Raw genomic sequence first — 22,674 nt, 5'->3', positions numbered from 1 at the left:
TACCCTCCTCGCAGAAAATAATTTAAAAGAAGCCTTTTTCTTCCTACTTTATCCTTTATCTCAACTAGTAATTCCAGATATTGTTTCTCACCTTTTCAAAGAATATTGATGTAAACTTGTTACCGCGAGATTTAATGATCAGGCGATCAGCTCCAGTTGATTTTTTTTTTCCAAAAATATAAAATCAGAATTGTTCTAATAAGGATCAAAAGGGAAAATAACGCTTTTATATCTATTTGTGAACTTTTTGATGCAACTTTGGCTCATTTAAAGCCTTTTCATTTTGTGCAGGGTTAGGAATTAGTAAACTTTCTTGAATGATGGAATAGAATGATTCTAAAACTTTCTAGGTGGTAGAATATCTGGAATTCTGTGCTGCTGTGTTTATTTTGTGCTAAATCAAGTGGCATCTTATACAAGAATTCATTATAGACAAATGATAGCAAATGCAAAGGTGAAGAATATTTTTACAGAAAATCTTCCATTTAATTTCCCCCTCCCCCCAGCCCCACCCTGCCCCCCAACAGATTGGGAAGACTGTCCTTAATCACTTTTAGCAGCATAAATTTTTCATTTTGTGTGATGTCACTGTTCCATGTTGAAGAGTCATGGAGATGTACAAAATGTATTCTTGACCTTATTTGTTACTGTGTTTAGTGACGTGTTATATTTTCAGCAAATCCAAAAAAAGTTAAGAATGCATGTCCATTGTTAATGCTATACGTGATTTATTTCATTTCTGCTCCACAATTTCAGCAGCTGCTATTTCATTCTGTAGATTTTGCTATGGACCACAAACCCTCATTGACATGTATTGGAACTCCTAAGACCAGACCAGTGCAGTGCTCCAAGTATCTATGAATCAAATGGCAATGTTCACATGATTTTCTTCCCTAACTTGTAGAGCAGAAGGCAGTTTTCTTTCCCATCACAATAGCCATTCTTTTCCTTGTTTTTCATAGTTATTTTCTTAAGTTATCCATAAAAATAATGAATCTCTGTCATCTGCCGGCAGGCCATTGTTCAAGGTTAAAATACAAATTAAGAAGAAGCAAGCAAATAAATCAGATCTGGAAACGAAGTTAGAGATTTTTGCACAAACGTAATACTTACAACTGTTTCATAAAAGCCAATTTATTATGGTTACTCTTAACATTTCCTTTAAAGTTAAAAACTGCTATAGACGATTTGTCTATTATTCATTCTTTGTTTTTATAATTTTGTTAGGTTTCTTTTATTCAGGTTACTTTATGTAAATTACTTGGAGTTTTACTGAAAATCAGATTTCATCATTTCTACCCCAGTTTTCTGACTGGCTTTGATTTTTGTTTCTTAGTTTGCTTGCTCGTTAGTTTTAAAATGAGGTAAAATATAGATTCGGTGAAATGCACAGTTCTTGAATGTGCAGTTCAATTGATTTTGATAAATACACCCATGTAACTGTCAGCTGAATCAAGATAAAAGACCATTCTCATTACTCCAGACCTTCCTCTGTTTCAGTAGCTTTGCTCACATGTTCGGCAGCATGTGAGATGAAGTTAGCTAAGCCGTAGGCAGTTTTATGTGATTCTGTGTAGTAGTCAATATGGTGATAATGTTACTTTCATCAGAAGGCTCAAAGTAATGGACCTGAAAAGCAGGAAAAAGAAGGGGTTATCCAGAACTTCAAGAGAACTCTGTCAAAGAAAGAAAAGAAGGAAAAAAAGAAGAGAGAAAAAGAGGCATTGCGACAGGCATCTGATAAAGATGATAGACCTTTCCAAGGGGAGGATGTGTAAGTCAGTTTTGGAAATATTTCCCTGTCTTTGTGCTCCAAATCAGATGTTTTTATTGCACCAAAATTGTTAAATTTTCAGATAAATTATGAAAAGGATGAGTATCAGTCAGGAAATGTATTTGGGTGTATACTCCCAGTTCTTCTGTGTGGAGGGAGGATAGAGGGGCTTACCTAAGCAGGGTTCATTGCTGGCAGTGCCTGTCTTGCTATGCTTGGGGAGAATCTCTGCACTCACAACCTTGCTAATCTTAAGTAAACTCTTGTTAACTTCATTATTTTTCTTTTTCATCTTCAGCTGGATTTTTTCCTCATTTCTGTGGTTTTGGCCATGAGGCAGCAGTTGTCTCTTGTGTACCTCAGATACACTTAATGCCTAGTCAGAGGCTGACAAGGTGAAAAGCAGATTTTCCCTTTTAAGCTTCAGGTCACCAGCTAGTTCCCTCCACTCCCACCTCCCATTTCTTATTTTGTCACACCAGTTCCATTGTAGATGGTTACCTATTTAAGTGTTTGAGGATCTGACACAGAGCTGAGGGAATAAGTTAAATCATTGCATTTTCACTATAACAAAAACTAGACTTTCCCCTTAATGTGGAGTTTCTAGTTCCTGTTTTCATCCTCAGCAGTTTTTGGCTTTTTAGTTAGTGCATTTGGTTATCATATGCCTGTTCTTAGGCAGCTTGCTGTTGCCTTGGTCTTGATTGCATGGTATTCTATACATTACTTTTCTGTAAATCAAATAATGTATGTTCTTTTTAGAAAGTCAGAATATATAGATTTGCCAAAAAGGGTAAAGAACTTAAAGAATTCACCTGTCATCACATGAACCCAAAGAGAATCATCATCTAGTTTGTTTGTTCTCTATAAATGTTTCTATTTCATAGGCTTGTCTAGAGAGGCTTTAAACAGAAATGTAACCACAGTTTCTTCAACTGGATTTTCACTTGATATTTTTCCCACTAAGATGTTTATATTTCTCAAAAACATTTTTAAATGATTATACAGTATTATATAGTTCTTCCATAATTTATGTAACTAGTCCATTTTTGGTGTACTTACAGATTGTTTATAGTGGTTCTTTGTTTTGTTTTTAAATAAATGTTCCAGTGAATATCCTTGTTCTACGACTTAGGGAATTCATCTGATTACTTTCTCAGGGTGCATTCTAGAAGAAGGGTTGGGTAACAGGGTTGGGATACTCTCATGTGTTCTGAACCCATCGGCAGACTGCCCCGTACTGTCATGGAGCCCAGGAGAGTCTCTTTTCTTTACACCTGCAACTCTTGGGTGTCACAGAACGGTCTGTTATCTCTACAGTGTATAATACCTTCCGTAAATTGAATTTGTTATCATTAATAAGGCAACATCTTTCCACGTAGTTATTAACCATTTATATTCTTTTGTTGGAGTGGCCTGTCCAAGCCTTTTTCCCATTTTAAAATTGATTCTAAATGTTCTGTACGTACTGAGGATATTAACCATTTGTCAGTGAATAAGCTATACTTTATAGTGGAATTTGAGCCTATTTTGTGTTGCATCAAAGGGGGTTTAGATGTAAATCTACTAGACGGTGATGCCTGTGTAAACACTTGAGTCTAGTATCACATAATAAGGCTCTATTAAATGCAGTTATGCAAGAGAAAAAAAATGTATGAAGATACATTGCTCATACATGAAAAATATCAAAGGAGAATTTAAAACTTAGGCTAGGTTCATGCCTGTAGCCTCAGCTACTCAGGAGGCTAAGGTGGGAGGATTGCTTGAGCCTGGGAGATTGAGGTTGCAGTGAGCAATGACTGTGCCACTGCACTCCAGCCTGGGCTACAGAGCAAGACCCTGTCTCAAAATAAACCAAAATGTACCAAATGCTTCTACTTTATGACTTGCTCTATTTATCATCCTATTTATGGGGTGATACATTATTTGACTTAAAATAAGTTAAGTTGTTCAACTTGATTAAAAGCTTAACTATTTTTAATTAAATTATTTTTATAATTAAAAATTATATCTTTGAAGTATATTTACCAAAATGTAGTTAAGCATGTCAATTACCTAGTGTTGTTTTCAGCTTATTCTGTACATTTGACTCCTTCACAGAAACTGTTGGAGCAATTTCCTTTTTGAAAATTTAACTTCAAGGAAGTTAATGTTTTTTAACTCCTTTAGGTGTTAAAAAAATCATTCCATTCAATTAATATGGGCTTTTCAAAATTTGCTGTAATTTTTATTTATTTTTTTTTTTGAGATAGAGTTTTGCTCTTGTTGCCCAGCTGGAATGAGATGGCGCAATCTTGGCTCACTGCAACCTCCACCTCTCGGGTTCAAGTGATTCTCCTGCCTCAGCGTCCCAAGTAACTGGGATTACAGGCATTTGCCACCATGCTTGGCTAATTTTGTTTTTTTAGTAGAGACGGGGTTTCTCCATGTTGGTCAGGCTGGTCTCAAACTCGACCTCGGGTGATCCACCCACATCAGCCTCCCGAAGTGTTGGGATTACAGGAGTGAGCCATCACGCCCAGCCTAAATGTGCTATAATGTTAAGACAGATTTTTGCAAAATTAGTATATTCAGTCCTATATTTCTTTCTTGTGGTTGGAAGGTCATGGTATAATATTGGTCTGTTTTAGGGTAACACTGGTGGAAGTTACTGAAATGTATAATCAATATATTTTTCTTTTAGCATTATTCATGAATAAACTCACTATTAATGTAAACTTTTAATGATAGATTTCTGTGTAGTTCAGTATATTCGTTTGTATTGAGAGAAACTGTATTCTTTATCATTAGTAATTAACGTGGTAAATAGTACATAACAGACCTATTAGGGTACAGATGTAGCCAAATAGCATCTGCCATTTTGATTTTTGAACAACTACAGTGTGTCTATTTCCAATAAGAAAACAGTGTTTAAAATATTGTTGGCATTTTTTTTCTTATAGTGAAAATTCTCGACTGGCTGCTGAGGTTTACAAAGACATGCCTGAAACCAGCTTTACTCGAACCATTTCTAATCCTGAGGTGGTTATGAAACGACGGAGGCAACAAAAATTGGAAAAGAGGATGCAGGAATTTCGGAGCTCAGATGGGCGGCCTGATTCAGGTACAAACTTGGTATTTTTCTCTGTTCTACCTGTTACAAAGAGCATTGTTTAATTACACTCTTTATACGTGCATGAGACCTGCTTTAATTAAAGCAATGGGTGAAGTAACCTTTTCCTAACAAATGTGTACCATATACTTCTGGTACAAAATCAGCCTACCCTATGTACAGTAGTTCTGTTCACATAGGAATATGTTTAGTTTCATACTTTCCCCCAATACAGCTCTTAAAAAAAAAAAAAAAAAAAAAAAGCTAGAAAATTTCAAGTATATACAAAAAAAGAGAGAAGATACAATAAACTCCCATGTACGGATCACCGAGGTTTCTTCTGTACTCCAAAATACATTGCCTCCATTTTCAAACTATTATTGGGAAGCAAATCCCTAACTTCTCATTCTTTCAACTATAAATATTTTGGTATATTTTCCTGAAGGATAAAGATTCCTTAAAAAGCAAAACAAAATATAACCATAGTATCATTATCAATATAAAATAATTGGTAATAATTCCTTAATAGTATCAAATAACTAGTCATTGTTTAAATTTTCCTGATTGCCTCAGATAATTCTTTTATTTGGGATGGGATCTAAATGAGACGTAACACATTGAATGCACGGTCACTTGCTTCTGCGTCCATCGCAGACACTGCTCAGGACTCTATTTCTCCTGAGCATATTTCAGCCTAGTGTCCAGAGAGCCACCATCTGCGGGGAACGTTGGCCCACCCTAGCGTTCGTTCTTATTTTGACCCTTAGCACCCTATAACTGAGTCCTAATTACATATTTCACAGGACTTGTGCCAGTGATTCAAAAAAGATCTCAGAGAGTGCGGGACTTCTTGGTTCCATAAATCTTTTAATAGATTATATTTGAGATGTGAATGATTCTTCGTTTATATGTATTTTGTCTTGTTCTGTCAAGAATTTGAAATAATTTCTAAATATATGCACCGAAAAAAACACAAGAAAATAAGGAGTCTGAAAGAAAATATAAAGAAGAGTAGTAAAAAGTTTTTAAAAGACAAGAGGAATGCTTAGCAATGGCTACATGTGCTAACCACATGTCAGACCTGAAGGCACTTTGTATACTGTAAGAATGAGTTTGATATTATTACTGAAATGAATTTCTGAATTTATTCTATGGTTCCCTTAAAGAATATTCCAGTATGGGCTAGAGGTAGTGAGTCATGGTAAACATAGCTAGCTTGGAGTGTCAATTTTTGTATCTAACTTTTAAAAATATTTGTTATAATGAAATATGCTTTAATGTGGTTAGAATGTAACATTTTACATATATATATATATATATATTTTTTTTTTACGATGAAATAAGAAGTTTTTGTATGTCACTTAGCTTATGTCCCCAGATTCCCCCATGTAGTTTGCACTGCCATTGGGGGTATTTTGATGGAAAAATTTGATATGCTTTGTTAATAAGCTGTTGATGAGTTTTAAGCTAGGGGTTTAGAAAGCTTTCATTGTAGCCTGAGCTTTGTATCTGGAGAGATTACTGTGGAAGCAGAGTGGAAGATGGATTTGAGAGAATTCTGATTAGAAGCAGGCATGCCCATTAAAATTATTGCTTTGCCCATATGAAGAATAAGGGGACTCTGAGCTGTGTCATTGACAGCAGGACTATAAAGGGAGAAAGGTCTGAAGAAATATTTAAGAGGTAGAATTATCAGGAACTGGCAATAGACTGGATTTTACTGAGGAGGGGAGGCATTCAGGATGGCCCCTCTGCTTTTTATTGGAAAGATGTTGATGGACTGTAGAATGAAAGAACGTTTGGGGGTGGAAGGTAGGTTTTGTTTATGTGTGTCACATGAAGTGCTGGTGGGATATGGGATATATTTTAGGCTAGTGTTTCAGTAGCACATGGTGATTAGGGTTTGGGAGTGATCAGTGTCGTTATACAGTGTATAGATGATTCAGAAACTTAAGGGAAAGCCATTGATAAGAGGAATCAGCAAAGAAAACAGGAAAAATTGCAAAGAATTAGGAGGAGAAATAGCAGAACATGTAAGTACAGCTTGTTTATTAAAGGGGTGATTAGGGGTAGAAGGAGCATTTTCTATATGTAGACTCTGAGGAAACTCTTAACTAAATATTGATAACAAAAAATGACCCTTTATGGTTAATACTAACGGAGCCAAAAGTATTAATGAAGTCTAAGGTTTTTATTTGTTAGTTTTAACAAATAACTTGCTCTGAAAAAATATATGCTTACAGCCTACTGTAGCTATCAGCTTAGCTATCAGGTTGATTCTTTAGTGTGGGCTGCAGACAAGGGCATCTGTGAATACCACTTCTCTAAGAGTGACAACTGTGGCTGTTATTTTTCTCTCTTTTACCCCAAGGATTAGTTTCTCAAGTTCTGATGACAGAACCTACATGTCCCCCTTAATTTGGTTCTGTTAAACTCACCTCACAGGTGATCAGGCATCATAATTCATAACAAGCTTTGCCCCTGAACTTTGTATTTTTTAACACTTAGTTATATTTGCTTCATGATGGCTTCAAAATGTAGTTGACCCCAAAATGCCCTACATATCTCAATTAATTCGTGTCACAAATATTCTACCATTTATTGTTATGGTTTTTTTTTCACTGATAAATTAACAAAATTGTAAGATAAGTTTTAGTTGATTCTTCCTCTTCTTGGGCTTTTTAGCGCACAGTCTTAGGAGTAGCAGGGCACTGTGAAGTGCAGAAGCACATGGAGCTGGGGTCAGGGTACAGTTGGAACCACTGTGCACAAACCAAGAGCCACAGTTTCTTCATCTTCAAAACGGGACACTAACCAAAAACATATAGATGTTAACTGCAGTCTACCTAATTGTTTACTCATCCTATTGTACATATGTTTTTTTTGTGACTTTCTTGAGGCCTGTATTTGGATGTGGAGTGTAATTAAATAAGGAGTGTGCATTCTGGTGTCATGGAAAACACACAGTTTAAATGGACTCCTCTCCTGTTGCTGATCTCCCTATCTTCACCCAAAAGGCAGGATCCTCTTCGGAAAGCACAAATGACATTTTGCCCACCTCCTTAGACACATGCACACAGGCACACAGTCATACATGTGCACTCTCTCTTGCACGCGCGCGCGCACACACACACACACTCTCATATATACAGAACTTAAACCGTTCCAGTGGCTCTCACTTTAACTGGAATAATTCAAACTCATGATGTGATCATGGTCTGAGAAGTCCTGTAGGATGTGGTCTCATCTGGTTTCTGACCTCATCTGCCCCTTTTCCCCTCGCTCTGTACGTACTGGCCAGTGAACCCAACCAGACGTACCCCAACCCTGGGCCTGAGCAGCTGCTGGTCCTCTGCTGAGACAAAGCCCTTCCTTTAGATTTTCACATGGTTACTTCTGTCTTGTTGTTCAGGTCTGAGTTCAAATGTTTATTCTTCAGAGAGTTCTCGGCCAGTTACCCAAGCTTAGGATGCTCTCGGTCATGTTCTTTCTCACAACCTTTTATATTTCACAATGTATGTCACTATTTTAAAGGTATTTATTTGTTTTCTTGTTAGTCTTCTTCCTCTGCATCCTGCCTCCCAACCACAGAATGTAAGCTGTTGAGGCAGGAACATCATCTGACCTGCTTATTGCTGTTCCTCTGCATTGGAACAGGGGAGCCCCAGGGCAGTGTGAGTGTGCACATGGTAAAGATGTGCTGCAACCTGTGATTCCCCTGGCCCGGCTTATCAGGTCCATATTCTAATACTACTGTGGACTAGTTGGTTTCTTAAAAGGCCAACATGATTTTACTGTGAGCTAAGTTATCAAAATGCAATTTGTGCCAGACTTGTTGAAAAAGAGAGTATGAGAAATATTCAGCAGCTGAAATAACTGCATTAGAATTAAAAAGTAATAGAATCATGGAAATTAAGAATTTGCTTCAAGAAACCCACAGATTTTCTAATCTAGCTCTCTTAAATTGCAGGTGAGAAAATTGAGAGTTAAAGAAACTAGAGTGCATACCTAGGGGCACACTGTCTTAATGGGACTGTGGAGCCTATCTTAATTTCTTACCTCAGTATCCTTTCATCTAGACTTCAGATTTCAGGGCATATTAATCTTGGACCATAGGTAGAAAGCAGATTATGACACCAAAAGCAATATTATGACATATACATGTAGATTTCCATTAAAAAGAAACACAAAAGAAAATGTCAGGATATCCAAATTGTTCTGCTGTAATTGGTTTTCTTTTTTTCACCTAAATAAATTCACAGCTATAAAGGACATTGTAGTTTGTAGTGCCTGGAAGTAAAAATAGAACTTTGCTCTGTTGGCAGATCTCTCATGAAAAATATTTGGCCTCGAGCACCTGAGATCTTCTGGTTCCTACTTCACTTTTTAAAAATGAATTTATTTAGTGGGTTAATATTAACTTTATCTGTGTTTTTAGTTTGTTTCAGATTGATGATCAGGAAGTAGGAAAATGGGAGAAATAGGTATATGATAATATGTAGGTAAGGAAATGGGAAAGCAATTGAATAAAGAGCAGCACCATAGAGAAATTCTGGTGTTCCTTCCTTTTCTTTCCTCACTATAGTGGAAATCAGTTCATTGTTATAAAAACTCCTTTGGCTTGAAGAGAGAAGATGAAAATGATCTTTGTCATACTGGATTGTTCATGGTTTCTAAATGTCACTAGATCAACTAGTTATTGCTATTATATGTTATCTAACAGGAAATGAAAAAAATCGTTATTAGGCAGATTGTCTTTGTACTCATTATAGCTGGAATGCAGGTACCTTTTTCTCAAGTGACTGTAAATGTTAGCTACCTCTGTTATTGGCATAAAGTAAGTTGTACTCAAAGATGTCAAAATGTTTTTTCAGGTGGAACATTGAGAATTTATGCAGATAGTTTAAAACCAAATATTCCCTACAAGACAATCCTGCTGTCTACTACAGATCCTGCAGACTTTGCTGTGGCTGAAGCTTTAGAGAAGTATGGTCTGGAAAAAGAAAACCCTAAGGATTACTGCATTGCCCGGGTAAGGAACTTGATCAAATCAGTAGCTCTTTCTACTTTGCATTTAAATGGAAGATTTTCTTTAAATCAAATTAAACCTAGATTTTCACCCCACCATGTCGTTTAGAATCTGATAAATTACAAATCATGTGCTAAATGTATATTTTTAAAAAGCAGTCTCCCTTCCATTACAAAAGTAATATGTTTCTATTATAAAATAAGGAAAATATTAAAAGGCAAATTAAAGAAAATAAAAATTACCCCAAAAGCAACTGACCACATATATGTGTGGTTCTAATTCTTGTCTCTTTTCTGTTCCATTGATATATATGTCTATCTTTTTACCAATACCAAGCTGCCTTAATTACTGTAGATTTATAATAAGTCTTAAAATTATGTAAAGTATTTGCCAGTTTTGTTCATTATTTTAAAAAATTGCTTTGTTTATTCTCGGTTGTTTGTGTTTCTTTATAAATTTTAGAATCAGCTTGTCAGTGTCTACCCAGAACCTTCTGGGATTGTGATTGGGTTTGCATTACCCCTGTAGATGAACTTTGAGAGACTTCTCATCCTAATAATACTTAGTCTTCCAATTTGTGAGCAGAGTGTATCTCTTTATTTACTTAGTGGTTTAAATTCTTTCGGCAGTGTTTCATGGTATTCAGTGTGGAGGTCTTGTGCCTCTCTTGTTAGCTACAGGTAGAATTAAATAAAAGGGCTTGTTTGAGTTTTATAACTTTTACCTTCTTGCTGAGAAGCTAAGAAGTTACATTGAGTTGGAAAAGCTAGTGATTTGTAACTTAGGAATATAGCCCAACTTTTAGCGGACAGTAGATGGGAAATCATGTTTTTCTCACATTAAAATAACAATAAAGGAATACAAATTTGTTCAAATGCATAGGAACAAAGAGAATGAGAGAAGAAGTGACGAGATTAGAGTAGTCTGTGGAATTTTGCAGATGTAAATGAGAGGTCTCTAACTTGCCAGAGCAGAGAAATCTTACTGGGAGGACATCAAGACAAAAGCAGGCAAGTGTGTCCCAGCCCCAGGAAGACTCAGGAATTAGAGGCTTTGAAACTTTCTAAGGGCTGAAAAGAAGAAATTGGGCTGAAAGTTTCTATAAGAAGTGGCAGACTCCACCAGATTCACTTCCCTACCCTAAGTGCTGAAGGCTAGAGTAAAACTAATGGGAGATGAGTGGGTGTTGAATGGAGTCCTTGGCTTTGGAAGTAACAGGACTAGCACAAGGTGACAAGGGTTTTCACTGAAAACAGGAGGATGAAGTGAAAGACTGTACCCAGAATACTGATCTGGAAGATTTATGGATCCCTCTCAGAAGGCACTTGTCGAAAGAAAGATTTGTATGTAAATGGACCTTTGGAAATTCTGGTCTAATAACATCACTTTGAGACTTAGCAACAGTAACCCTTGCCCACATATGTAGACTTTACATTCAGCTTTCATGGGACTTGCTGTCAAATGTCGATAGCCAAGGTTCAACAGACATTTGAAAAAAGTACCTTTAAAATGGGGACAAATCAACACAAACATTAAGAAAGCTGGAGCTAAAAGGGAGAAACTGGAGAGAGCAGATGGAAGTTTGACAACACTGAGACTCACAGAGATAAAGAAAATAATGCATCCATGAAATATGACTAGAATGCCAGAAAAAGAAACAGAGAAAGAGCTCTTAGAAATTTGGTTAAGTAAATAAGGGATCAAGGGGGAAAATATTAATAAGATAGGTGGACAATGAGGAAATCTACCTAAATACAGATCAAAGAGAAAAAGAAGTAAAACAGACAAGATACTTAGATTATTAGTGTAGAATATCTAACATATACTAAAGGGGGATCAATCAGAGAAAACCAAAGGAAGCCTGGCATGGTGGCTCACTCCTGTAGTCCCAGCACTTTGAGGTCAAGGGTTTGAGACAAGGCTGGTCAACACCGCGAAACCCTGTCTCTACTAAAAATAGAAAAAAAAAAAAAAAATGAGCTGGGCATGGTGGCGCGCACTTGTAATCCCAGCTACTTGGGAGGTTGAGGCAGAGCAATTACTTGAACCCGGGAGGTTGCAGTGAGCCGAGATCTTGCCATTGCATTCCAGCCTGGGCAATGGAGCGAGACTGTCTCAAAAAAAAAAAAAAAAAAAAAAAAAGGAAAACCAAAGGAAATGGAGAGACAGAAGTTATCAAGGAAATACTGCTAGAATCTCTCTCAGAACTGAAGGAGTTTAATTTCTAGGTTGAAAAGGCCCACTGAATAATGGTACAATTGCTTTGACAAAGACCCAAACCAAAGTTTATTATTTTGAAATTGCAGAAAACTAGTGTTAAAAAGAATGATTCAAAAGATTCAAGTTACATGTAAAGGTTTTAGGAGTAAGACTGGTGCTAGGCTTCTCAACAGTAACTATGGAATCTGGCCTGCCATGTACTTTCAAATGCAGAGTGAAATGATTTCCAATCCAGACTGTCAACCAAGTGTTAGGTGGATGGAATAAAGACATTTCAGAACATGCAAGACAAAAATTTACCTCACACGTACCCTATCTCAAAAAAGTGCTGGAGGACATTGTCCAGCAGAATGATGGAGTAGGCCAAGAAAGAGAGAGAGGGAGAATTCAAGAATAGAATCTATATGAGAAGGGAATTCCCAAAGATGGTGGGGAAGGAAAGTCCGGAAGATTCCTCTGCAATAGTCCTGAACGGCACACACTCGAGATTGGAGATAATGTCCAAAACTGAACGTAAATAGCAGTTAAGGACACATTGTTTAGATATATGGTGGTAAATATTAGTTGTGACATCTAAAATAAACAAATATCCAGTACATTCCTGAGGATATTTCTATGAGCATTTATTTTTGCAGTATTTTGTGCATAGCAATAAAAGAGCAGACAACAAGCCCAGCACTAAGGAGTGCGTCTGCTACTCAGTGACATGTTGCTCTGCAACGTCAATTAGATCTCTACGGGTTGACCTGGAGATATATACAGGCACACCTCGGTGATGTTGCAGGTTTGGTGCCAGACCGCCACAGTAAATCTGGCATCACCATAAAGGGAGTCACACGAGTTTTTTGGTTTCCCAATACATATAAAAGTTATGCTTTTAGTATACTGTAGTCTATTAAGTGTGCAGTAGCATTGTGTTTAAGAAAAAATGTACCTACCTTAATTTAAAAATACTTTACTGCTTAAACAATGCTAACGATCATCTGAGCCTTCAGCAAGTTGTAATCTTTTTGCTGGTGCAGGGGCTTGCCTGGATGTTGATGGCCGCTGAGTGACCAGGGTGGTGGTTGCTGAAGGTTAGGTTGGCTGTGGCAACTCCCTGAAATACAACAGATGAAGTTTGCTGCATTGATTGACTCTTCTTTTCACAAAATATTTCTCTGTAGCATACCGTACTGTTTGATAACATTTTATGTACGGTAAAATTTCTTTCAGAATTGAAGTCAGCCCTCCCAACCCCTGCCACTGCTTTATCAACTAAGTTTATATAATATTTGAAATCCTTTGTTTTCATTTCAGCAGCGTTCACAGCATCTTCACCAGGAGTTGATTCCATAAGAAACTACTTTCTTTGCTTATTCCTAAGAGGCAACTCCTTGTTTGTTCAAGTTTTACCGTGAGATTGCAGTATTTCAGTCACATCTTCAGACCCCATTTATAATCTTAGTTCTCTTCCTGTTTTCACCTCATCTTCATTTACTTCCTTCACTGAAGTCTTGAACAGCTCCAAATCATCCATAGGATTTGAATCAGTTTCTTCCAAACTCCTGTCAGTATTGATATTTTTCCTTATCCCATGAATCACGAATGTTCTAATGGCATCTAGAATGGTGAATACTTTCCAGGTTTGCACCCCAGATTTATCAGAGAATCACTATCTGTGGCAGCTATAGCCTCATGAAATGTATTTCTTAAATAATAAGACTCGAAAGTCAAAATCACTCCTTGTTCCATGGGCTGCAGAGTGGGCGTTGCTTTTGTAAGCATGAAAACAGTGTTAATCTTGTACCTCTCCACAGAGCCTGAGTGAGTAGGTGCCTTGTCAGTGAGCAGTAGTAGTTTCGAAGTGTTCTTCTTTTTTTCTTTTTTTTTTTCTTCTTTCCTCTGAGCAGTAGGTCCCAACAGTGGGCTCAAAATAGTAAACCATGCTGTAAATAGATGTGTTGACATCTAGGATTTGTTGTTCATTTATAGAGCACAGGCAGAGTTGATTTGTATAATTCTTAAAAGCTCCAGAATTTTTAGAAAGGTAAGTGAGCGTTGGCCTCAACTTAAAGTCACCAGCTGCATTTGCCCCTAACAAAAGAATCAGCCTGTTCTTTGAAGCTTCAAAGCCAGGCATTGCCTTCTCCTCTCTAGCTAGAGAGTCCTAGATGGCTGCTTTTTCCAATAGAAGGCTGTTTCAGCTTCATTGAAAATCTGTTGTTTAGTGTAGTGACCTTCATTAATGATCTTAGCTAGATCTTCTGGAGAACTTGCTGCAGCTTCTCCATCAGCTGCTTCACCTTGCACTTTTATTTTATGGAGATGGCTTCATTTCTTAAACCTCACAAATCAACCTGTGCTAGCTTCAGACTTTTCTCTTCTCACTTTTCTCAGCCTTCATAGAATTGAAGAGTTAGGGCCTTGCTCTAAAGTAGAATTGGCTGTAATGTTGTGGCTGATTTGGTCATTTATCCAGACCATTCAGACTTTCTCCATATGAACAATAAGGCTGTTTCTCTTTCTCATCATTCATGTGTTCATCGGAGTAGCACTTTTAATTTCCTTTAAGAAGTTTTCCTTTGCATTCATAACTTGACTGGCGCCAAGAAACCTAGCTTTCTGCCTGTCTTTGCTTTCAACATGTCTTCCTCACTATGTTTAATAAAGTTTTAGCTTTTGATTTAAAGTGAGAGACGTGCAGCTCTTCCTTTCACGTAGAGGCCATTTTAGGGTATTAATTGGCCTAATTTCAATATTACTATGTCTCATAGAATAGGGAGGGCCAAGGAGAGGCAAAGATGGGGAGTGGAACTTTCAGAACACACACGTTCGTCAGTTAAACTTGCCATCTTACATGGGTGCAGTTCATGGCACCTGAAAACACTAGTAACATCAAAGATCACAGATCACCATGACAGATTTAATAATAATAATGAAAAAGTTTGAAGTAATGTGAGAATTAACACATACACACAGACACAAAGTGAGCACATGGTGTTGGAAAAATGGCACCAGTAGGCGTGCTCAACGCAGGCTTGCCACAAACCTTCATCTTGTATTTGTTTTTTCTTAAAAGAGCAATATCCTTGAGGCATAATAAAGCAGCAAGGTATGCCTGTACATTTACAAATACCCAGTCATCATAAACAAAACCAGATAACACAATGCTGTGTATATGTTTACATGAGCAAAGAGAAAGGTAAATGCATAGAAAAGATACTATCTTTCAAACTGAGTGAGGGAAAGAGGGAGGCAAAGACTTTTAAAATGTGTTAAATGATTAAGATCTGAATCACAAAATAAATGCATAAAGATAATTATTGAAAGTTTGGTCACAAAAATATAGTTATCTCACAGTAGTTTTTTTTTTTTTTTTCCTTGTGCTTTTTGTGTTATTCAGAATCAGAAAGAAATATAGCAAAGCCCATTTCGTTGTGGGGAAGGGAGAAGATAGATGAGCATGGGTATTTGGTAATTAGATGCACCTTTTTATTTCTTTGGCCTTTATTTAGTAGGAAGTAGTAAGAAATAATATTGATAAAACTGAAGGAAAATGATCGTCTCAGAAGTGAAATTTTAAAATTTATACTTCTAAATGAGAATCCATAGATAAAGAAACACTGTCATGAACTAGAGTTCTGCCATACTCTGTGGGGCGTTGATGGGGTAAGGTTGTATAGTCAAGGTAATTGTGCATTCTCTCTGAAGGAGAAATTCTGCCATATTTTGTAGGCTGTTGATGGGGTAAGGTTGTAAGATTGTATAGTCAAGGTAATTGTACATTGTCTCTGAAGGAAAAATACCTGAGCTAGAGGACATTGTGGTGTGTTGCCCTGACAGTTACTTGAAGTACAGGAGAGCTCTGTTATAATCCTGGGCCTCATACGATAATCACTTATCTGTTCATAAGAACTATGTAGCAAGCATGACTGTGTATATAGGAGACATAATTTACATATAGAATAATTAAGTCCATGGATATGATGGTTTTTTAAGTGTTCCTGATACTTACAATTGATTAGTAACTGCTGTACAACGTTTCCTAGGTCAGAATACTATTAGTAAAACAGCAATGCACATAGGGTCTGCACTACTGAACAGAGGCCTGATGCTTTCTGATCTGTGTCCCTCATCTGTTGCGTGAATATTGAGGGCAGAAACTTGAAACCCCGTCTCTACTAAAAATACAAAAATTAACTGGGCATGGTGGCGGGCACCTGTAGTCTCAGCTACTTGGGAGGCTGAGGCTGGAGAATCACTTGAACCCCCGGGAGGCAGAGGTTGCAGTGAGCCAAGATCTTGCCATTGCATTCCAGCCTGGGCAATGGAGCGAGACTGTCTCAAAAAAAAAAAAAAAAAAAAAAAGTCTAGTGTTGCATCTGATACATGGTGTTGCTCCAGTATTTGCCAAGGGAATATTTATGTTGATAAGTGTATATAAGTCTATTTAATAATAAACTGTTCTATAAAATTACATCTGATAAACTTTGTAACATCTGTTTCCTTTCAGTAATTTTTGGTTCATTTTTACTGATGAAAATGAGAAAGTGAAGGAGCACCTTAATCGGGGTTTTAAAGTTATAAAAGCCTATCTTGGGATTTTATTGACAGTCCCTTGTGAAATCATTTGATAATTTCCTTTGAGTGTTTCTTCTGGTTTTGGTTTTCTGTTCTATTATTTCCTAACCAGTTTTCTTTTACAAGATTAGGCAATACAAATCAGGAGGTAATTATTGTTTTGCCTTGAAATTCTTTATCTTCTCAGCTTGCCTTTTTATTTTTTTATTTTTATGTTTTTCTTTTTGGAGATGGAATCTCGCTCAGTCACCCAGGCTGGAGTGCAATGGCATGATCTTGGCTCACTGCAACTTCCGCCTCTTGGGTTCAAGCCATTCTCCTGCCTCAGCCTCCCGAATAGCTGAGGGACTACAAGTGCACGCTGCCATCCCCGGCTAATTTTTTGTATTTTTTAGTAGAGACGAGGTTTCACTGTGTTGCCCAGGCTCGTCTCGAACCCGTGAGCTCGGGCAGTCCACCCGCCTCGGCCTCCCAAAGTGCTAGGATTACAGGCATGAGACGCTGCGCCTGGCCCAGCTCGCCATTTTATAAATTATAGCTGTTTTCATATTCTTTATTCATTATTTTATCTATTTAATTATTCAATAAATTTTCTCCTTGTTAGATATTATCCTGGGATAAGAAGAAGCTGCCGTTAGAGCTTATAATAAAGGGAGACAGAAAGACGAAGAAATAGAAATAGAAAAACAGGGAGCTTCTCTATTAGAATGAAAATCATTGAATGATTTCTAGAGAAGTTGTACTTAAGCTGAAGGATGAATGGATGTTATTAGACATGAAAGTTGGGGCAGGAGGGGTCATGGAAGTATGATATATGTCACCAAGTGTGAGAATTCTGGTTCCATGTGACTTGGCTCTAAATGTTTGATAACAATGGAGACTAAAGAGATGAGTGAAGGTCAGATCCTGAAGTAGTATATGTTCTGAGCCAAGATACTGAATTTAATATGAAACACTATGAAGAAAGATTGATTAATTTATGATAAGGTATGTTATAGTCTATTTGTCTTTTTAAGGTAATTGAAGCAGTGTAGAGAGAAATTACAAGGTTCTGTAGAAGAGTCTAACCCATTTGGTATGTGAGCATGAGGATACATTTGGGTGGTGAGGTCTATTGAGATAACATCATTACATTAATTACAGGTTGCAAATAATGTTCACATGCCAGTGACTTGGCCTTCTTTTCTTATTCTCTCTAATCCTGTTTTGGTTCATGTTAGCAGTGCGTGAAGAGTGAAGATGAAGCACCAGCCCAAAGTCTAGAAGAATATTGGACAACCATCATCTCCCACTCTCCTCCATATTACAGTGTTTTGGGGGCTTTCTTAGATGATTAAAAAATTGTTTGGCTCTAGTAAAAACATAATAAAAAAGTAATGCAGCATTATGAATTTTTAAGAGTTCAGTGAATACAGTATATTGAAGCAGGTGGTTAAAAGCATTTGTTGAATGAATGACTACTTGCCCTGTAATATATCTAAATGGTCTGATTAAAATTTAATCATAAAGAGATTATTTACAAGCAAACGAAAACTATTCTGGCTTGTTGTGTGGTGGTTATCCTAAGAGATCACATACTGTATGAACCCACTTTATAAAAACAATTCTTTGAATGTGAAAAGGTGGTTTAAGGACTAGAGATATTGAAATTTGCAATAGTGAAGAAATTATGCGGAAGTTAACCATTACATACTGCCTTTCCATATAAAAGGTTGTAAAAAAAAAAATATTCAGTCTAGCTCTTTTTAGGGACCAGGTGATTAAAAGCAGCCAAATCAGCTGGCTTAGCTTTTTATTGTAGACTATTACCTTTCACTTTTATTGATGATTATTTTGATGATGAGTGAGAATTGTTTCTAGTGCTTGATTAATATAATTCTACAGTGACATTTTATTCATTCAAAAGCAATAAATGTATTCTTTTAAGTACTTGCTAACCTAGTTACTTTGGCACATTCACAGTTAATTATTTTTGTTTTTTTAGGTTATGCTTCCTCCTGGAGCCCAGCATTCTGATGAAAAGGGTGCTAAAGAAATTATTCTTGATGATGATGAGTGTCCTTTACAAATCTTCAGGGAATGGCCAAGTGACAAAGGTAGTAACCTTATTAAAGGATTACTTACACCAGATTCCTACATGATATACCAGGTGTTCACCTTACCACATGATGTAGGAGATGTGTACGTAAATATTTTTGGATGGCCTTGTTGTTGTTGTTGTTGAGACAGAGTCTTACTCTTGCTACCAAGGCTGGAGTGCAGTGGCGCGATCTCGGCTCGCTGCAACCTCCACCTCCCGGGTTCAAGCAGTTCCCCTGCCTCAGCCTCCCAAGTAGCTGAGATTACAGGCGCCCGCCCCCATGCCCCGCTAATTTTGTATTTTTAGTAGAGACAGGGTTTCTCCATGTGGGTGGCTTTTTGCTTTAGAGCTTTCTGCCTCCTTCATTTACTTGCTTGATGATTCCTGAGTGATGCTATTGTCCCTAAGACCATACTCAGCTTATCTGAGTCTCATGTGTTAGACACTGAACAAATGGTGATACTGCAGGTAAATCACACATCTCATGAAGAAACTAGAATATTAGCACTACAGCAAGAAGCGGAAGATTATTGGTATCTACCAGTAGTAGATAACACATTTCATGCTGACCAGATTAACTGTGCGATGTTTGGACAAATTTGTTGTGATAGAGAAAATGACTTCTGTAACCCTATAGATTGTCCAGTGATTTAGTCATTTCAGATAATGAATTCACACTTAGCATTACTGAAACAATTTTCCCTAATTATTTCAAAGCAGTCAAAGTTTAAAGCTGTGTTTTTAAGAAAATGTGGTTTTCTTTCAAATTCACGTCATAAGTTAACTGTTAACTCTCTAGAGGGCCTTGCATTAATAACGACATAAAAATATATTGCCGTTTAATCGTGTCAATATGGAATGTAGGTTGGTAGTTTTAAAACACCAAAAAAATCTTTCTCAGCAAGCAAATTTCTATCCTCCTTAAAACACTTGTTTAGTACTTTTTAAAAACAGTATGAAGTTAAAATTTTATTAAAGGCAAATTGCTTTAATTCTTTAAGTTGAACTTAATAAAAATCAGGTCAACTAAAAATATACATATTTATTTTGTTAGTAATAGAATTATTGTTTTATTTCAATAGGCTTTTGTGGGAACAGGTGGTATTTGGTTACATGAGTAAGTTTTTTTCGTGGTGATTTCTGAGATTTTAGTGTACTTATCACCCTAAAAGTACATTTTCATATGTGTATTTGTGTGTGAATGTGGTTTTTATATATATGAATGTATTTACTGATCATAGAGTTGTTTACTAATGTAAGCATTTATTCTTATGATGTCTTTAGGTAGCTGTTAATTTAGAATACTCTTTGGAAATTGCTTGCTAGAGCTTTTCAAACACCAAGAGGCTACTAATATTTCCTCTGTTGAGTAAAAGTATAAATTGGGTAAGCTTTACTCAGTGATTCCTTGGCAGATGTTCCTAAATTACACGCATCTTCTTGAGAAAGCTTTGCACAGTTGACTGCCAGTCAGCTGGCCATCCTGACCAAGCTGAGTCTGCCTGATGATTTTCCATGCTGCTCTTCTAGGGATTTTAGTCTTTCAGTTGAAGAGGAGGCCACCAGACCACATCCCAAAGAAAACCAAGAAACACTTGGAAGGCAAGACACCCAAGGGAAAGGAGAGAGCTGACGGGTCTGGCTATGGCTCCGCCCTTCCTCCGGAGAAGCTGCCCTATTTAGTAGAGTTAAGCCCAGGTGAGAAAGATGGTCACACCAGGACATATTATTAATGTGCATTTTTAGCTGTAAATCTTTGTACTTTCTAATGTATCTTCAGGTAGTCTTCTGTTGGCCGACTTAACATTTTTAGCCATTTTTTTTTTTTTTTTAAAAAGAGGTAACTCTCATAAGGTAACATTTATTTCTTTAAAAACTTAAGGTTATAAAATATGTATGTATTTACGTAAAAATGGTTCACATGGACAAAAATGAGTATTAAGAAGCAAAATTTAACCAGTGTATAGACAGTTTTAAATTATTTTAATCCCTTAATTTTTTTTCCCAAGATAACTTTAGTAAAATAGTTAATCTACTAAAGTTGACAAATTGATATTTACCCCTTTTACGGGCAGATTTCATAAAGGTGTGTGTGTCTGTGTGTCTAACTGTTGTTTCTGATGCATGGACAATATCTAAAAAGAATATCTTTAAATTGTATATCTAAGAAACCCGTCTTAGTAAGAGGAAGGCTATTTGATTTTAAAATAACAGACTACGTTTATTTTCACAAGTCCTCTAAGTGTTTTGTTTGTAGAACTCTAATACGCCAAAGCTGTTGTTTCAAGTTAGCCATTGAGTAGAGAAATACGTGGGCGTTCTTAAGGAAGTGTTTTACACACACATTCCTAGGTGGAGTGTATATGTGCACATATGTATGCTGTACATGACATTTATCGTTCAGTTAACATTACTTCATTCCTTATTTCGTTATTAAATGCTGTTATGTGACCTGCATTATACAATACTGTGAAGATCAGAGTGTTGCACCCGCATCCCAAGCTGCATTGAAAGAAAGCCCGATTTAGTAATCGCAAATTAGCAGAAAATTGAACCAGTTATGTGTATGATATATGGCTCCATGAACGTGAATTACATTTTTTATTCTTTGATTTTTGAGAGTTTATTTTTATTTACAAGGTTTCTTTAGTTTCTTACAGTTAGGTTATTGTAGTTAACTAATGATTAGATACGATATTTGTTGTCCAACAGTCTCAGAGTAGGTTATATAAATACAGGAAGTGATGGTATCATTTTGATGCCACAGTTAGTGGCAGTGTGGCTTTAGGTAGTAGCTTTTATACTTACTTATGCTTCAGGACTTTAAAAAAATTAATTGATTAGCTATTTGTGAGGAATATATTGGTGTTGCTAACCTCAGTTCTCCGGGTGGAAAGTTTATTGAAAGTTACGTTATCTCACTGTAGTTTGGAAACACATCCCAGTATTGTTGTGTGTCTATAATGTGTGGTGTTTGGTTATCTGAGATCATGAATGGCAGCTGTGAAGCAGTCATTAGTTTTTGAACTTAAAAATTTTTAGGCTCTTTTTCGGGTATTGGGTCTGCCCTTTAAAATTTTATATTAAATTCTGGAAACTAATGATTGTTCTCCAAATCCAAATTTTTGAGGATTTAAGAGTGTTAAGTCCTTAGAGAAATTGATAAATAGCAGCTGACAGAATAATTTTCAAATGAGTAATGGACAGTTGATTTGGTATAGCAGAGACAGGATGAGAATTCACTCATTGGCTTGCGCATTTGATGAATAGTTACTGACACGTGTTGTGTGTCAGATCTGGGCCTTGGAGGCAGAGCACCAAAACACATCAAAGCCCTTCACCTTGGGAAGTTCTCTTCTAGTGAGAATTGCTATTTTGACTGCTTCTTTCATACGTATAGTCTCTCAGGTAATCAAATATATAGAATATTTTTTTGTAGGTGTAGAGTAGATCACAGTTCTGTACTACTTTTCACCAAATACTGGCAACAGCATTTGTTACATGGTTATTAATACACTGCATTCCTCATGGCTCTCTGCTGCCTTCAGTCAGCATTCATTGACCCTTCTACTTTAGGCAAAGCAATGGATACAAAAGGATTAAGTTCGTTCCTGCCTTCAGGTAATTCACACAGCGGGAGGGAATCACACACAGTGCCATGTGACAAGTGACTCTGCCTCTAGTCCCGACTTCTCGACTTCTCGTGAGCCCTGTGCTTATGGGATAGCTTAACTTGTTCCACACGTCTGAAGTTCCGGTCTGGTACCACTATTTTAGGGGTGACCTAGGGGTTAGTGGCAAGCCTGAATGCAAGGCCAGGGTCTTCCCTGCACCAAAGCCATGTTCTTTCACTAAGTCATGATGTCATTTAGTCAGCATGCTGAATGAAATTGATCTCTTTGCCATTTATGAGAAAA

At 36.9% G+C, this 22,674-nt stretch overlaps 1 protein-coding gene across 8 annotated transcripts in view; it reads left to right on the top strand.

The window, feature by feature from the left end:
• MLLT4 (myeloid/lymphoid or mixed-lineage leukemia (trithorax homolog, Drosophila); translocated to, 4) overlaps positions 1-22,674 on the top strand; it is a 152,667-nt gene that overhangs the window by 55,919 nt on the left and 74,074 nt on the right. For 6 of the 8 annotated variants that reach the window (XM_011999609.1, XM_011999613.1, XM_011999612.1 and 3 more), the window contains 5 exons: positions 1,611-1,774; positions 4,717-4,877; positions 9,740-9,897; positions 18,662-18,773; positions 20,288-20,455. In XM_011999609.1, coding sequence (XP_011854999.1) covers positions 1,611-1,774; positions 4,717-4,877; positions 9,740-9,897; positions 18,662-18,773; positions 20,288-20,455 — 763 coding nt within the window. The remainder of the gene's footprint in view (positions 1-1,610; positions 1,775-4,716; positions 4,878-9,739; positions 9,898-18,661; positions 18,774-20,287; positions 20,456-22,674) is intronic. The other 2 variants (XM_011999614.1, XM_011999616.1) reach the window with 1 other exon arrangement.

The sequence above is a fragment of the Mandrillus leucophaeus genome, unplaced genomic scaffold (assembly GCF_000951045.1).
Source record: "Mandrillus leucophaeus isolate KB7577 unplaced genomic scaffold, Mleu.le_1.0 Scaffold6, whole genome shotgun sequence".
NCBI classification, from domain to species: domain Eukaryota; kingdom Metazoa; phylum Chordata; class Mammalia; order Primates; family Cercopithecidae; genus Mandrillus; species Mandrillus leucophaeus.
The sequence above is the reverse complement of the archived record's forward strand: the minus strand, read 5'-3'. Positions and strand labels throughout refer to the sequence as shown.